Genomic DNA, 14,875 nt, shown 5'->3' on the forward strand with positions numbered 1-14,875 from the left:
CATGGGGTATGGTAATTAGGTGGACTTAAGATCACGTTCAATCAGTATTTATTTATATAAAATAAGAAATAGATCATAGGGACATTTTTGTCAATTCATACATTTTGAAGAATATATATATATATATATATACTAGCCAAGATACGCGCGTTGCGCGTAATGCAAGGCCCAACGTAAACTCATTTATGTAAGTTTAACATTAAATGTTTATTTGAACTTATTCATGAAAAAAAAAAGATTGTAATATTGACATTATGACCATAATAGAGTAATAGATTGGGATGAGTAAGTGTGAAATAATATTAATATGCCATAATAGAGTAATAGATTGGGATGAGTAAGTGTAAAATAATATTAATATGTTTCAATTTTATTTTTAATTACTTGCAACATTTACAGACGATATTGTCACATATAATTAGTTTTGCATAAAAGCATGTTCGTTCAAGTATATTGCGTTTGTACAAAAGGAAACTCTCTTTATCATTCCATTTCATCTGGCAGAGTCAATTGGCAGTATGCAAAGGGGAAAACCCAATATATTTTAAAAAACAAAATAAAACACAAATAAAATGACAAATGATGAAACAATTACTACCCAAAAGTATATATTTATTTAAATTTTTTATTTTTACAAAAGAAAATTAAGAACGGGAAAAGCTTTAATTATCAATGAAATCGAGAATACAATAACGATCTTGTGAAACTTAAGGTGGTTCATCTATCACTTCTGATTTGACGCCATGAAGTTTCCATGAATTGTCATATTTAGCAGCGTGTGCAATATCCATCAAATGTTGATATCTTCTTTTCTTTCTTGAAGATTCCCTAATTACTTGAGTCTCTGCACGTAACTCAATGTTTGGGTCCTTTAACATTCGTTCCTTTTCCTTTTGAAGCTCAATAACTTTCTCTTTGTTGACAGCATATGTTTTGTCTTTGCTGAGATATTGTAAGTTCTCAAGAAGGTTGTCCATGCTTTGCAATTTCCGGTATGGCCATCGTTTAATTCCCAATTTTGTACACATTCTCTTCAACTTATCTTCACTTACATTGAGCTCCCTTGCTGCTTGGGCTGCGGGTAAGTGGAAGAATTTTGAAATAGTATTTAAACCCCAGTGTTTAGAGGTTCTCTTGTCAAATACAATGATTTCAGTTGAGTTGGATAATTCAGGTACAACTGGAGGCGCCTCAAGTGAAACATCGTTCTGGCCACATAGCATGTCATTCACAAGACCCCAGTCGAAATCTAATTGTTCGGCGGAGCAACAACTTTGTTGAATTTGGTGTAAAGTTTTACCTGTTGTAGATGAAGTTGGATTATTGAAGTGATAATCCAAGGGGTGGTTTTCAGCATGATTAAAAAAAGGACGGTAATCTTGTTCAGGAGAAGAAATAGGAATTTCTTTATCATCCTCATCCTCTAACTTCAAGAGTTTTATTCGAGGCCATCGGGAAATTCCTAATATCCTGCACCTATTCTTTAATGTTGTGACACCAACCTTTAATTGTACCGCTGCTTCACTAATCGGAAGATGGAAATAACTTGAGATCATTTCCTTAGTGATCGTTCTTGAATCACACAAGGTTTTCTTCACCGTAGTGTTTTTTTTTTCCTCGACTGCAACCTCTTCCAAAGGTTTAGGTAAAACAGGTGGAACAACTTGGGCGACCGGCTCAGCGTCAATAACTTGTTCACCTTCAACAGATGGTTCTAGTAGTGTGTACAACTCATTCTCAATCTGCAAAAGAGAAGGTAGATTTAGTTCATTCCAAAAGGAAGTATCTTCAAAGTCAGAACAAGAAAGCGAATGAGAATGAGATGAGGATGAAACATAATTTGCCATTTGATTGGAAATGTTAAAGTATAAAGAAATAAAACAATTAAGGTGAAAGGGAAGGTTAATTGACGGCTGTAAGGAAATGATCAAACATAATTTTCTTATAAGAAAAACCAAGTGCTGCTTTCAAAGGAGCAAAGGACATGTCGGACTGACAAATTAATGGAAACAAAGTTTAATCACACACATTTCAGAATAAATTTTAAAAAAAAAACGTCAAAAGGTAAACAGGGAATTGTTTTTTTTGGTTTATTTGATTCTGTCTGGTTTTAGAGACCGCGTTTTAAAAGTTTTTTGGCATCCCAGTTTGTGTTTTTTGGGGTATATTTAGGACTTTAGTTTTACCTTTTAAACACAGTATGAAAAGACGGTATACTGTTTTTTTTTTTGACAATTGATTTTGTAAGTACGTGGATATCTGCTAAACTCCAAAACAATATGCTGATTTCGGAGGACTAAAGGACATGTAAAAAAAAGTTTTAATTTAAAAAAGTTTAATGTAATAACGGCCAAATAGGCCACTGAAAGAGGAAGATTTGCGGCAGTTCCTTTTTTTTTTTTTAAATTTAATTTTAATTAATTATTTTATTTAAAATTATTTTAAAATATTATTTTTAAAGGTGATAACAGGAAGATCAAGTAAAACAAGATACTTTGGGTTAATTTGCATACATTTGTGTAGTTCAGGGACCCAAGTGCATTGTTTTTGACTTCAATAGCCTAATTGCAATTTCGTTTGAAGTTCGGTGACCTATTTGACCCTAATTCCAAGTTTAATTACACGCATTTCAAAACAAATAAAAAAAACAATACAAAAAAAATGTCAAAAGGTTAACCTGACTTTTTTTTTGTTTGCTTTATTTTTTCTAGTCTAGATTCTGTTTACGCTTTTGGTGTAAATTTAGGCCTATAGTTTTATATTCTAAATGCAGCATGAAAAGATGTTATATTGTTTTGGTTTTCCACTTCTTTTTTTTTTTTTTGTACGTGGTTATCCTCTGAAATCCGAGACAACCTCAGTGTACAAGGTTAATATTAGCTGTATTGTTTGCATCTTTAAGAACTGTCAATTTTTTTCATCATATTACAGGGATTGTTGCCTTGCTCTCCCCAACATTATCTATTTTTTTCATCTTTCTTCATTGATTTTATTTCTCATTCTTATAATATTTCATGTCAAATGGCGAATCATGCTTCGTCCTCTTCTCATTCTCAATTCATTTATTGTAATGATTTTGATGATGCGTCATTATTAGGCGAGCTAAATCTAGCTCCCCTTTATGATTTCGAGAATGATCTGTTAGGACCGATTGAACCACCAATTGGAAATAAACCACTTTATGAAGTAGGAATTGCAAATGAAATTGATACGTTTGTTGACGTTGAACCCACCACTACACATGAGCGTGTTGATGATGGTGAATCTGCAGATGTGATGCCTGAAAAGAATGATAAGAAAAGATGGGTCAAGAGGACGTTTTGTGATTCAAGTACGGTAACTAAGGAAATGATTTCAAGCTTTTTCCATTTACCGATAAATGAAGCAGCCGTTCAATTGAAGATGGGACTTACAGTTTTAAAGGTTCGTTGCAGGGAATTAGGAATCTCCAAATGGCCTCAAAAGAAACTCTTGAGGCTGGATGATGACGAGGTAATTCCAACTCCCGCTTCTAGCCAGGTCATCTATTCAACTTTAGAAAATACCGAGGATTATATATGGGATTACCAATACCATGACTTTACTTTACCTCTCTGGGATTTTGAGGGTGATGCACAAGTTGTTCAAGAGACATCTAATCCGGGTATAATTGCTGCAGATGAAAAGCCTACCCCCAAAGATCCATGGAGTTTTGAAATGCTTTCTAAGTTATTTCATTTACCCGTTTCTCAGGCGGCAAGAAAAATGAAAGTTGGGGATGTAAAGTTTAAACAAATCTGCAGGAAATGTGGTGTCAATCGATGGCCGTATATGAAGTTGAAAAGTATGGATCGACTAATTCAAAGCGTTCAAACCATGAGTAAGTTCAAGAAAAAATCTAACCGGGATGAGAGGGTTAAAGAGCTGCAAATGGAAAAAGAGCGGATGATGAGAGACCCAAGAGTTGAGTTTAGTTTCGAAACTATAAAAATCAGAAACTCTTCTTGGAGGAAGAAAAGATATAAGTACTTGACGAAGCTTTCTTATTCTGCACATGATGCAAGTTCATCTACAGCTGTTGATGTCAAATCTGAAGGGATTAATTAAGTTCTTTAATCTGTACGCTAAGCTTGTTATCCTGTCTTTAATTTTATGAATGAAATTTTTAGCTACTCATTTTTCCATCTAATTAAATCATGTTCAAATGAATACTTGCTATGGGTGCTTATTGATTGAAATTAAAATGTTTAACAGCTTTCAATAAAAATGTTATCTTTTTAGCTTCATCATGACATGCTGACTCCAGTTGAAATTGTTAGATTCCTGGGAAGGACTATTACAAAGATGTTTTATTAATAATTATAATTAAGTAATGCATGATTTATAAGCGTCTAAGAAAAAAGTTTTATAATACAACCACAATTTTAAATAGATTTAAGAGGGATAACAAAATACAAGCCATAAATAATGTACATATGCGTTAAAAAAAGTTTATCGTCTAACTTGTTTAATCGACTTTTGCTCTTTTACCTTTATCAAGACTTACTGATTTCTCTTTACTTGTAGCATCTTCTAGAATGTCAGTAGCATGTTTTGATGATTCATCGAAGTCTAACCTTCTCTTTGTTGGATTGCCCACCGTAAAAGTTTCTTCCACAATGTTGGATGAACGTGCATGTGGTGTTGCTTGTTGTTCACCAGTGTCTCTTGTTATGTCCTTACAAATACATGCTACTGAATAAGTCAATGTCGATGGATGATCTTCATTTAGAGCATTTATCCTTAGACCAACAACAAAATCAATAGCATCTAACTTTTGTTGGAATATTTCACTGTCCTGAACAGTTGTTGGCATTTCAATTCCAACTAACAACATTAGCCGGTGCACATCATGATTAAAGAGAATAGCTTGCACAATTGTAGAACCATCCGATATTTCAACATTTAACTTATACCTACAACGGGCAAAGAGAGTGAAAATAAGTTTAAAGTTAACTTGTTAACATAATAGATAAGATGTATATTCTGTTTGTATACCTCCTGACAGTGAGACCATCAGTTTGGCCACAGTATAAGCAATGGAGTTTTAATCCTTCGATGGAATTCACTGTCTTGTTGCAATAGTTGCAACCAATATAATACTCAAGCGGATCAACATTCTTCATTCTAAGCTTCCCTCTAACCCATGCAATAGGTTTCTACAGGAAAACAGACGTGTGTTATAAAAACAGTTATTTTTAGAATATGGCTTGTTAATCATTATAGTATGCTATAGAGAAATTGGAAAAAATATATTACTCTATACCTGCTTTAATTCATTGTCAATTTCAGCAAAGGTGCACTTTGGTTGTTGCAATGCGTTTGAGAGTGTGAGAAAAGAGTCAAGATAAGTTTTGTCTACAATTGTTTTGTAGATAACGCTTAAGTTGTTGTCTTTCCTGTGAAATAAAAATCATATTTTTATAAATCAGCATAAATATTAAGTAATACTTTGGAAGTTAGTTGGAAGAAATACCATTTATTAAGAACCGTTGCATGTTGTCCGGGTGGATTTACTTCGATAGTGGTATCATATCTCGTACTCAGTGTAATACCTATTTAAGTAGTAAAACACATGTAAAAATGTAATATGTTCGTTAATAGTATTAAATATTTATATAAAAAAAAAACATCATGTACCTTGGAATGCATTTACATGAACTCCCTGAGCAATAACAATCGGAAATTTGCCTTGACTAAGTTGTAAATCAATTTGAATTCCTTCAGTCATGACAAAGTTGCCCCATAGAGTGATGATAACAGGTTTTGATCTTTGCATTAACAAAAAAAACAATATTATAAAATAGAATGCATAACAATTAAGATTTAAAATATAATCAGTTTGAATATAAGTAAGAGTTAAAGTATAATACTCTTCATTGATGATCACAAACTCATTAATATTTTGTTGACCATTCCTTGTCGTAATGTATTGACGTGGTAGTTTGCAAATAACAATAGCTAGCACATCTGTAGTCATGAGTTGGAAAATAGCAGGAGAGGTTGCTGGCATATATACCTTGGAGAAATATAAGCAGAAATATAGTATGATAGATAACAGTAGTAAACTAATAAGCTTACTTATCAGTTGTCGAGATGACAAACATGCGTAAAAATCTGAGAATGGGGTTATGTGTGGCTGAACCGGTTCGTTGATGTTTATCTCATCTCCAGCAACAACATCTTCAATCATAGTTCTCCTTGTAATGTTCCACAAATTTCTATAATTTGGGTCTAGCAAATTGATGAATTCCCTAGCTGGTTTTACTGATGCATTTGAGATAGTGTATGTGCAGTGTAACTTCAACCTTTCATCAAGTACGTCTATCTCATTGTCATATAACATTGCCTGTACTTTGTTGCCCTGCACAAAGTTACAAGATTAAAAAAGTCTATAAGCTATGGTAGTTGTTGTATGTAAAATTCTTTAATATGGAGTAAAGAATACACATTTTAGAAATACATGAATTGAATATATAAATACTATTCGTTTGCATGATATGAATGACTTACTTCAGAATCTTGAAATATAATTGGTTTGTATTTTTTGCCTGGTGAAGATCTCGATTCTCTTACACTGTGTTTATGAACAACTATTACTTTGCATTTCCATGCATGTAAATCGACAGTAACAGCTGGTATCAACACAAGATCGTCCATACTACAAAAGAAGTTGGGAAAGTTGTTATGCAAAACTCGACTGTGACATAAAATACGTGAAGTAGAAGAATAAAAGTCATGACAAGCTTACTTGTAAAAAGATGCAGCAATAATAAATTATTTTAGTATCATCATGAAATATACTTGATAATTTCTCGGTAAACAATGTTTTGTGTAAAACTTGCTACAATGGATTCACTATCATCTGTACATATAAGTATTTTCAATGAACTTGCAGTCTTTGCACGCGACATTGCCACGTATAATTGCCCATGGCTAAAAACTGGCTCCTTCAAGTATATTCCCACAAAATCTAGGGTTTGACCTTGTGATTTATTAATTGTCATTGCAAAGCAAACTTTTATCGGGAATTGAGTTCTTTTGAATGGAATGACACATTTATCATCCTTCGATGTCTGAAGTGGTATCCTAGGTATCAATACATGTTTACCCTTGTATTCTCCGACTGCAATAACACAACTTATGATATGATCTCCAAACGCATCACATATAAGCCTTGTACCATTGCACAAACCTTCACATGGATTGAGATTCCTTAGTAATATCACAGGACAACTTTTTTTTAAGCACAACATATGTGGAGGCAATCCAGCAGGAGACAATGTGTGTAAATAATCTTGGCAATGTAAATATTTTGAATCACTTGGTTCATCATAACTTATGTAAGTCTTATTTGCACCAGGGAACTTGTCTAACAAGAGAAAATTAATTTCGTCAACAAATTCATTCTTTGTTGTCAATATTGCTCTTTCCATCAATGAGTATGGATCATTGGAAAATAAGCCCAAATCTGGGTAGACAGATTCAAACAGAACGTCTAATGGTGGTCTACAACCATTATTTTTAATTAGAAAATGAGATGGAACTTTGATCTTGTTTTGCAAATCCATTTTTTCTGAACCATTACCAATCCTCATTAAATAATCAGCAAAGGTATGATCTTCCTGTGCACGCATGTTTTGCGTTAAAGTCAATCGTCGAATGTGTGGCCATATCAAACTTGACTTAACTAAACATGCTTCAATAAAATCTTCTTTTTTTCCATGCCTTACAATTGGCAGTGTCTGCCTAAAATCACCTCCAAATACAATGACTTTTCCACCAAATAAATCATTACACTCCATAATATCCTTTAAGCTTGTATCAAGACTCTCAATAATCTTTCGATTTGCCATCGAAGCCTCATCCCAAAGAATTAATTTGCATTCTTTGAGTAATCGGGCCTCAGCAATTTGTTTGCCTATATTGCAAATGTGTTTATCATCCCCATCGAGTGGCAATTTGAAACGAGAGTGTGCAGTGCGACCGCCCGGAAGTATTGATGCGGCGATTCCAGAAGTTGCAGTTGCAAGAGCAAGAAAACCCCTAGATCTAACAGTCGCCAGTAAGCATCGATATAAAAAAGTCTTGCCTGTCCCTGCTGGTCCATCAACAAAATATATGCCGCCTTTGTTCGCAAAGACATTTTCAATGATAGTGTCAAATGCTGCACGTTGGCAAGCATTCAACTTCTGCACGCCTGCCAAGTCAGACTCGCTAACTTCCAAACTTCGCTCATACATTATTTCATGAGTCATTGTTGTTGCTATATCAAGTTCAGTAAACGTATCAACCAAGTTGTAATCATATAAGTTTTTGCCCATTTTGTGCAAGTTGTTTGCAATCAACTTGAGGACTAATGATTCACTTTCATCAATCGTGTGCAATCCATTCCTTAAGAAGTCTTGGCACATGTAAGATTTGTATTTTATCCAAAGTGAACGAGGATTTGAAAGATCACAAAAGATCAGAAGCATTGCAAATAACTTCCTCAAACTCGATGGCATTTGGAATAGCAACGCTTCATCTAGTGATTGTTCAATGATTGAATCTCCAGATAGAAGGCCGAGTTTTTCAGCTGCCTCACGGAAAGTTTCAGCAAAGTAACCATTAACAGTTTTTAAGGATTCAAACGATGTGGGTGCCCTTACGTTCATCAACAACATTTGCAAATAGTATCGTTCTCCTTCAGTTGGGTTAACAGTTACAAGCCTACCGATGACCTTCAGTTGTTTCCTTGGCTTCCAAGACTTTGTTGATTTGCACCAAACAAAATGGCAAGGGAATTCAACATAAAGCAAATTCATCATTTTCGCATATTCATTTGCTAAATTCATAGAAAAGAATTCTGTCAACATGGTACGACATGCTTCTTCCCTACTAACAATATGAATTATTCTTTCATGTCCATAAAAATTTATATATTGGGAATTTTCCAAATGCACTTGCAATTGAATAACGGCGGGTTTTAGCTCGGCTATTGCAAAACCATATATTCGCCATGCAGCTTCAGGGGGAGAAATCCATTGTGCATTCTGGTATTCTTTAATCTCGTCAATCACATAATCGCTCATGTTATCAGCCAAAGACATGCGAACTCTATCATGGCCTTTATAAATATATTTGTATATATACTTGACAGACTTAATGGTTGCACAAACCTCAACATTTATGTAGCAATCAAATTTCAACAATAATTGAGGATTATACGGAACGATCCATCGATTGTCAAGCTTAAACCCTTTAATCTGAACAAAAAAAGAGGTATTTCGCCTCTTATAAATAGGGTATGAGTCATCATCAAACCTAGTCTCAGGACAGAATGAACGAGGGTACTTGCTTTTGCAAGAGGGTGAAGTTTGGCATTTCTTTTGGACCATGCAAGGACATGTTTGATTAAGAGAACCACAAGGGCCATGAACCATATGTTTTTTTACAAGGTCATACAACGTTGGCTGCGTTTCCTTATTTGGGATTTCTGCACACACGTATTCGTCAACAAAAGAAGACGACGCCATCATGGATTTGTTTTTGAGAATAATAAGGAAATGAGCATGTGGAAGACCTCTTTTTTGGAATTCAATCACATATGTGTATGCAGAAATCTCACCAAAGAAATGTTTTTTGTAATGTCATTCTTTAATTCTTGCAATTTAGCATGAAATACTCTTGCAACCAAATCTGGCCTATTCTGTGCCTCGTCATTGAATTCCAAAAGACGTTTAATTTCTGGCCAATTTGGATTGCATGTTATAGTTAGGAAAAAATCTGGTTTACCAAAGTTTTGGACAAGTGACATCGCATCCATATATCGCCCACGCATATCCCTAGGTCCTCCAATGAACGACGAAGGTAAGATAACTCTGCGACCAACATCATTACCAAATACCGCACCGGTACTGACACTGTCAACCAACCCTTGAAAATTCTCTGACCTACAAAGTTGTTGTTTCTTCCTAAAATAATCAAGACGTTGTGTTTCGACCTTGATATATATGTCAACAATAAATTGTTGAAACAGTCTGCCAGTATGTAGTAATAATGATGTGTCACCTGAACGCATTTGAAATTTGTATGCGTAATATTCCCTGCAAGATACTGAACGCCGTTTTTTCCCTTCTCGGAATACGGTTTCCTCAGCTTGAAGTAATTCTTCAACATTTGATACATCATTAGCATTGATATACAATGCACTGGCATATGTATTGCGAGTTGAAGTATTGTTTGGAAAAACTCGTTCAATACCCTCATGCCATCAAGCATCACCGAATGGGAACAACAAAGGGTACTGTAATGGATCATAACAACCATAATAATATTGGATATTCTGAGCACGACCACTGTGTGCGTATACCCTTATGTTCCTATTATCTCCAGAGCCCTCAAAATCTTCAATCCACACTGCAGCAACTTGAGAAGTTGTTGGTGCATTATAAATCCTCTGGTCAAGCGAAGGACATGATTGCAGCGAAATGCTAAACTCATCAGAATGCACAAGATCCTTAAGACTCCGAAAGAATTTAGCATATGGGTTGTGAGACATGACCTCGATAAGATCTGAGACAATTTTCTCATCTAAATGACCAACTTCGCAAACTCTATTCTCTACTTCATGATCAGTGTCGTAAAAATAGAGTTGTAGATTGCGGGGGGGACAACCATCAGGCAATAAGTCATTTATAAAATGGTAAATTTGTCCTTGCACTTTGAAAGTATAAATGCCTTTATTTCTCCTACACAAATCTTTTTCATAGTTATGAATACCAAGCGAAGTAAAAGCAAACGTGTTGTTGTAAGTCCTAACGCACGAACGGAAATTATTGTAGCTCTTATCAGGGCTGGTGTATAATGCCTTTAAAGTCGGTGGCATTCCGTTCGCCACAAGAACAACTTCACCCTTACAACAACAAAATCCAGGAGGTTCATATTGAAGTCGCTTCGCTCCACAATAAATACAATCAGGAATCGCGGATAACATAAATGTGTTTTTTGCATCATTTTGCAATGCGCCTGCTGATTACACAATTGTATTCATGTGTGTTTTATTTCCAAATGTCAAAAGCGCATGACATTTTGTTGGCCGCAGCACGAGCGGAAAAAATGAGAATAAAAAAAAGTCAACACCAACTAATAAATCGATTTTTGTTCTTTCAAATACGTTTGAACAAAAATGCGTAAATGGATGACATTTCACACCTGAAGAAATCGCCAATTGGTCATCCACAGAGGCATTACTATGATTGTTTGATGTTTCGCCTATTTGATTTTGTTGGGACAATTTTTTCCATGCGTCTTTATTTTTATTTCTTTTACGCGCACGCAATTCATCTTGCGTAAATCTTGTACGACCTCTTAATCGGTTGTTCATAACTCTAAGCACTGAACAATCATAAATAACTATATTTGCTAAACACGCAGAAGCAAAATTAAAATTAACAAAACGTAAACGTAACGAAAACAAACCAATATAATGTACAGGAAAAAATAGAACTTAAAAATTAATGTTATTTAAAACAATAGTCAATATAGATGCAGTAACCAATTGTTATTTTTTGGTAATAATATTGCATTTGAAATGTATATTTTGTGATATCAAATATGAGAAATTGACCTCTGATTTGATCGGGTAAAAGTTTATTCATGTTCTCCTGAATTAGTAGGAGAAATTGATATTTTGTATAGATAAAGTTGTAAATGGATGAATGGGAATTTTATTCTACAAATGTACCCATTACATCACTATAGTAACGATTTATTATAATACCAAGATAACAATTATATTATATTATATTCTTTTTTTATTAGTATTATATTGTCTGAGATCATGGGAGGAGAGTTTTTTGAATTGTAAATGCATGCTTTGTATCCCACTTTCATTTGTTTATTTCCACACCGGTTCAATCATGCATAAACCTACATTTTTCATTTGATAAATCCAATCCTTGTTTTACTTTAGAATTTTGGATGGTTGCCTACTTGCAACACAAATAAAGGAGCAAGAAGGAAATAATTCTCATGGAAAATCTTCATTTTTATTTGTGCACTTGGAATTTGAAATTTGGAATTTGAATCCTACACATCCTGATTATTGTGCTGCATTGAGTAAATAATTTCGAATAAATGGGTGCTGACGTGCTCATATGTGGATCGGGTTTATGGTTGATTTATTTGCATCGGTCTAAAATTGGGATGGCTTGGTTGCATTTGCCTATTTGGTTAGGTCTAGTTTTTTTGGGTCAAGCCAATTAAGATTATCTTTTGAAAGAATATCAACAAATGAACATGGTTAAAAAATTCGTTGGAAAAAAAAATTCTGGCTCATCATCCACTATCCTATGCAATAACAAAATAAATTTTGAACATTTGTTTCTTTTGTCTTATCGTTTTTTTTAAAGCAGATTTTGTTTCCTATACTTTTTTTTTTGTTATTTGAATTATAAACCTATAATTGATTTAATATTTGTATTATTTTTTCAGTTATTTTCATCATAACTATATAATTAAATTGAATCGAAAAATAAATAAAATAAACATACGTCATTAAGTTTTTGTATCATAACCATTTTAAATTTTAATTATAATTAGATTATTCAAAAGTTAAATCAATTAATATTTATTTTGGTGTTGGGTTGCAACATTTATTAAAATAAAATACGTAAAGTAGATTTTACTAATACTTATAAATACTTATATACTTTTCATTGTTGTTTTTTTTGTTAATCATTTTAAATTGTTATTATATTAGATTATTCAAAAGTTAAATCAATAAATATTTATTTTGGTGTTTGGTTCCTACATTTATTATTATTGTAGTGATGTATAACAAAAAGTTATGGAGGCAGGCAGGCAGCATACGCATGTGCGTTTCAAAATTTTTTTTGGCAGCTTTGCACTTTTTTCCTAATTTACAATTTTTTTATAAGAATTCTCATTTCCACTTAATATAGTATCTCCACATCAACTTTCATCTTTATTAATTTCATTCGGCAGTAGAGGAGAATAGGATAAGAATTACCCAGTTTTTTTCCTCTTCTTTCTTTCGTGTTGGAAAATTTTATAATAATATTGCATTTTAAGTGACTATTTTGTGGTATAAAATATGAGAACTTCACTTCCGATTTAGTCGGGTAAATGTGAATTCGATTTCTTCTAATTAGTAGAAGAAATTAATATTTTGTACACATAAAGTAGAAAATAGGTGAATGAGAAATTGATTCTCAAAATATACCAAATCGGATAAATGTGAATTCGATTTCTTCTAATTAGTAGAAGAAATTAATATTTTGTACACATAAAGTAGAAAATAGGTGAATGAGAAATTGGTTCTCAAAAATATACCTATTAGATCACTTTAATAATGCTTTATTATAATAATAATATTTTATCATTATTATTATATTATTATTATTATTATTTTTATTATTATTATTATTATTTTATATTTGGTGGAAAGATGGGATTATTGGAATTGGTAATGTTTTGTCTCCCACCACCTTTGCTTTTGCCCTCTTTCACGCCGGATCACCATCCCCCATGGTTGACTCCATCAATGATCTTTGTCTTTTCCTCTTCAAGAATCCATCATATTTATATATATGGGTTATGCTAAAAGAGTGAAGTGGGAGTTAAAGGGATGAAGTGGATAGAAGCTGCCTTTCGGCAGAGAGAAGAGAAAGATTAGGTAAAAATCTTTTCTTCTGATTTCTTTCTTTCTATTACTATTTGGATTAATTCACAAGTTATGGTTGAGTAATCCAAGATAGTTGAGTGTTGAAGAGCAACACATGAGTCAGAAAAGAAATATTATTTGATGAATTACTTCTATTCCTTCGGCAGTGAAGAAGGAAAGAAGAAATCAAATTATTTGGGTTCCATTGCATTCTTCTTCTTCTTTGGTTTGATCCTTCAAACTTTTGGGATTAAGGCATTGTGTTCAATCCTTGTTCTAGTTCGCCGAAAATAATATAGATTGAGTGCTCAACTATATTATTGTAATTCATTTTATCCTGGGAGACCGACACTACAACGCTCCTAGCACCATGGGAGGTAGCGAATTGGTTTTAAGGAAACTGTGTTATATACGACTTGGGTTTTTCCATTACTGTTTCCATTTCCATTACCGGACTGTTATTTTCAGATTTCTCATTTATATTCGGAATATATTGTTATTTTTGAATTATTTCTTGCCAATTTATGTTCTGCTATTATTATTGATGTACATGTTTATTGTACCGAATTCTCCTACTATATTTCTGTCTCATGTATTATTAGAAGATGATCCGGGCAAACCCTTTCCTTTCATTTTTCCCTAACATTTCGTTCGGCAGAGAAGTAAACAGAATAATTTTTTTTTGTTTTCTTTACCCCTCATTTCTTGTTGGAGCTCATATTCACCTTGCTGTTGCCGTGGATGGGTTTGGCTAGTTATTTGATGTTGTCTTTATCATATATTTTGAAGGTCAGTTTGAATTTATATTCTGTCTCTTTTGGATATTCGCGTATTGTTCTTTGTAATATATGCAGTTATAGATTATATACATTTTTTGTCATGTGCAAGATATATGTCAGAAATATTTGTATATGTAGATTCCTAATGTAAAGATGTATTTTAGTATACATTAAATTAATAATAACGATATGGAAAAGGTTCTTTCTCTAATTTTTTTTTCAAAACATATTCAGTTGACATAGGAAATGAGTTACCAACAACAGAACTTAACTTTTACAAACATAAGATTTAATTTTAGACTTACAGGTTGTGAAGCGGCGTAGAATTACATTTGTAATGTGAAGATGTATTTTAGTATACATTAAATTAATAATAATGATATAACAAAAGGTTCTTTCTCTGTTTTTT

The 14,875-nt window shown here is 33.2% G+C and overlaps 2 protein-coding genes and 2 long non-coding RNA genes across 4 annotated transcripts in view; 3 read left to right on the plus strand and 1 right to left on the minus strand.

Annotated features, from left to right (window-relative positions):
• Positions 1-960: 960 nt before the first annotated feature.
• Positions 961-1,581, plus strand: LOC116007615. The gene is made up of 2 exons (XR_004095303.1): positions 961-1,081; positions 1,175-1,581. It is a non-coding gene; the product is annotated as an uncharacterized LOC116007615 (long non-coding RNA).
• Positions 1,582-2,934: 1,353 nt separating this feature from the next.
• Positions 2,935-3,860, plus strand: LOC116005521 (protein RKD2-like). The gene is made up of 2 exons (XM_031245733.1): positions 2,935-3,492; positions 3,659-3,860. Exons 1-2 carry the CDS (start codon positions 3,022-3,024, stop codon positions 3,746-3,748), a joined length of 561 nt encoding a protein of 186 aa, XP_031101593.1. The 5' UTR covers positions 2,935-3,021; the 3' UTR covers positions 3,749-3,860.
• Positions 3,861-7,503: 3,643 nt separating this feature from the next.
• LOC116006774 lies at positions 7,504-10,888 on the minus strand. Its single transcript, XM_031247263.1, has 5 exons — positions 10,373-10,888; positions 10,072-10,170; positions 9,686-10,003; positions 7,752-9,266; positions 7,504-7,527 (listed from the first exon to the last, which is right to left on the minus strand). Exons 1-5 carry the CDS (start codon positions 10,886-10,888, stop codon positions 7,504-7,506), a joined length of 2,472 nt encoding a protein of 823 aa, XP_031103123.1.
• A 3,043-nt stretch (positions 10,889-13,931) lies between these two features.
• Positions 13,932-14,875, plus strand: part of LOC116006394 — a 3,457-nt gene continuing 2,513 nt past the window's right edge. The window contains exon 1 of the long non-coding RNA XR_004095126.1: positions 13,932-14,476. This is a non-coding gene — a long non-coding RNA (uncharacterized LOC116006394). The remainder of the gene's footprint in view (positions 14,477-14,875) is intronic.

The sequence above is a fragment of the Ipomoea triloba genome, chromosome 15, assembly GCF_003576645.1.
Source record: "Ipomoea triloba cultivar NCNSP0323 chromosome 15, ASM357664v1".
Classification (NCBI taxonomy): domain Eukaryota; kingdom Viridiplantae; phylum Streptophyta; class Magnoliopsida; order Solanales; family Convolvulaceae; genus Ipomoea; species Ipomoea triloba.